Source organism: Galendromus occidentalis, unplaced genomic scaffold (assembly GCF_000255335.2).
Source record: "Galendromus occidentalis unplaced genomic scaffold, Mocc_1.1 scf7180000077451, whole genome shotgun sequence".
Lineage (NCBI taxonomy): Eukaryota > Metazoa > Arthropoda > Arachnida > Mesostigmata > Phytoseiidae > Galendromus > Galendromus occidentalis.
The window spans coordinates 1,158,598-1,160,640 of record NW_003805439.1 but is presented as its reverse complement, the minus strand read 5'-3'; the positions used below and the strand labels follow the sequence as shown (position 1 = coordinate 1,160,640).

The 2,043-nt window shown below is 51.0% G+C and overlaps 1 protein-coding gene across 1 annotated transcript; it reads left to right on the top strand.

The window, feature by feature from the left end:
- Positions 1-306: 306 nt before the first annotated feature.
- LOC100903892 (calcineurin subunit B type 2) lies at positions 307-1,789 on the top strand. Its single transcript, XM_018639712.1, has 3 exons — positions 307-367; positions 1,037-1,253; positions 1,468-1,789. Exons 1-3 carry the CDS (start codon positions 365-367, stop codon positions 1,758-1,760), a joined length of 513 nt encoding a protein of 170 aa, XP_018495228.1. The 5' UTR covers positions 307-364; the 3' UTR covers positions 1,761-1,789.
- Positions 1,790-2,043: the final 254 nt, after the last annotated feature.

The window sequence follows — 2,043 nt, the reverse complement described above, 5'->3', positions numbered from 1 at the left end:
TGAGAGGGGGCGAGCGAACATCGCTACCTAAGAGAAGCGCTTTCCACAATGGCAGGTCAAGACTGGTCCTCCGGCCGACAACGGCGAGCAAACGACAGCGGAAAGCGTTGTTTCGTCGTTCGGTGTCATCGAGAAAGTCTCCGGACCGATTCCCGGGGCCCTAATTCAGAATTCGGGCATTGTAGTGGCGACGCATACTGAAGTCCGAAATCCCTGCGGCGCGGGATTTTCGACAGCCCGTGATTTGGCACTAGAGCTTTAGGAAGAGATCATCCCATCATTCACTGCAGTAAACACGGACAGGACGGAGTATTAAGACAAGTGCTTTTTTCGCTGCCTCGGTTCGCTTCACGTAGTCGCCAAAATGGTGAGTTCATCGTTTGCTGAGTGGCAGACGCCGAGTTTGAACCTCTGCAACGGAGCGTCTTGCAGGATGCGGGCAAACCTCCGCTAAAAAGCTTTCGGGGCCACCTGTCTGTCAGCGCTGAGGATCGTCACTGTGTTGCTCCTGACGGGTTCTGGCGAGGGGGCGCGCAAAGTGTCCGCGCGATCCTAGTTCGCGTTTCCCGGAAACTCTTGCTCGCTGTGGACTGCACAGACTATCGCCTCTGGAGTGATTGGCGTCGAAGGCTCCGAAGACAAGTCCGACCAAAGTCTGATGCATTTTTTACTATGCGAGTGTTACGACACAGGGTTCGAGCCTAGATTTGACTGTAACGAGCCTATCTGACGAGATCGTCCGGAAAGCGCTTCGGAGTGCTGCTCTCTTAAAGCGAGAATTGTCCAACTTGTTGAGCTGCGTTGGAGACTGGTCCTTATATGAGGAGTAGGATTTCGATCACCACTTGTCTCACCACACAGAGATTTCGGTGGGCGGCTGTTCCTCATCCGGGAACAAGGACACAATGGCTCGGGAAACGATTCCGTAACCATTAGAGATCACGAGACCGCAGATCAGGCTCCTAGTCACGATGAATCTCTGTTTTCACTCGAACTCGATGTTCGTGATATTCAAATCTGTCGCTCGCCTCTTCAGGGTAATGAAGCGTCGCTGCCGATGGAGATGTGCTCGACTTTCGACGCGGAAGAAATCAAGCGGCTGGGGAAGCGATTCAAGAAGCTGGACCTGGACAACTCGGGCTCACTCTCCATAGACGAATTCATGTCCCTGCCGGAACTACAACAAAATCCTCTAGTTCAGAGAGTCATCGATATCTTCGACACTGACGGCAATGGAGAAGTCGACTTCAAGGGTGAGTTTTCGATCTGAGTTTTCTGGCGTCCGTCTATGGGAGATGCCAATCGCAGCATCTCTGAGGTTCGGAATTTTCCCATGGGATCGAGTCGCGAGAATTCGCTCGTGCGACGGATTCCTTCCGTGAGCGACAGACGATTAACGGATGGAACATCCCCAACTACGGCGGAATCTTTCGGTCACGACTGACGAAGTTTATTCTGACATTCCAGAGTTTATCCAGGGAGTTAGTCAGTTCAGCGTGAAGGGAGACAAGGAAGGCAAGCTTCGGTTTGCCTTCCGAATCTACGATATGGACAACGACGGATACATCTCGAACGGAGAGCTTTTCCACGTGCTCAAAATGATGGTTGGGAACAACTTGAAAGAAGCGCAGTTGCAGCAAATCGTCGACAAGACGATTCTGTTCGCAGACAAGGATGAAGACGGCCGCATCTCATTCGAGGAGTTTTGTTCCGTCGTGGGAAATACGGATATCCATAAGAAGATGGTCGTAGACGTTTAAAAGCAACATCGCAACAACATTTGTATCGTTTTTCGACCCCGGTATCGATCAATGCCTTGAAGTTGGTCCGAATTCTGAAACCGCAATCGAGGAAGCAAATCAGAGAAATTCGAATGAATCTACCGAGGGAAATTGCCCAATAAGAGCAAAGATAGCGACGATTAAACTTCAGGCTCGCAAGACGCGAGCCCGTCGGAGGCGACAAAAAAGCTGGAGTTGACGGTGTTGGAAAGATTTCGTAATTAAGGTTGACATTGACAGCCACAGCTTTGTTTGAAAACCG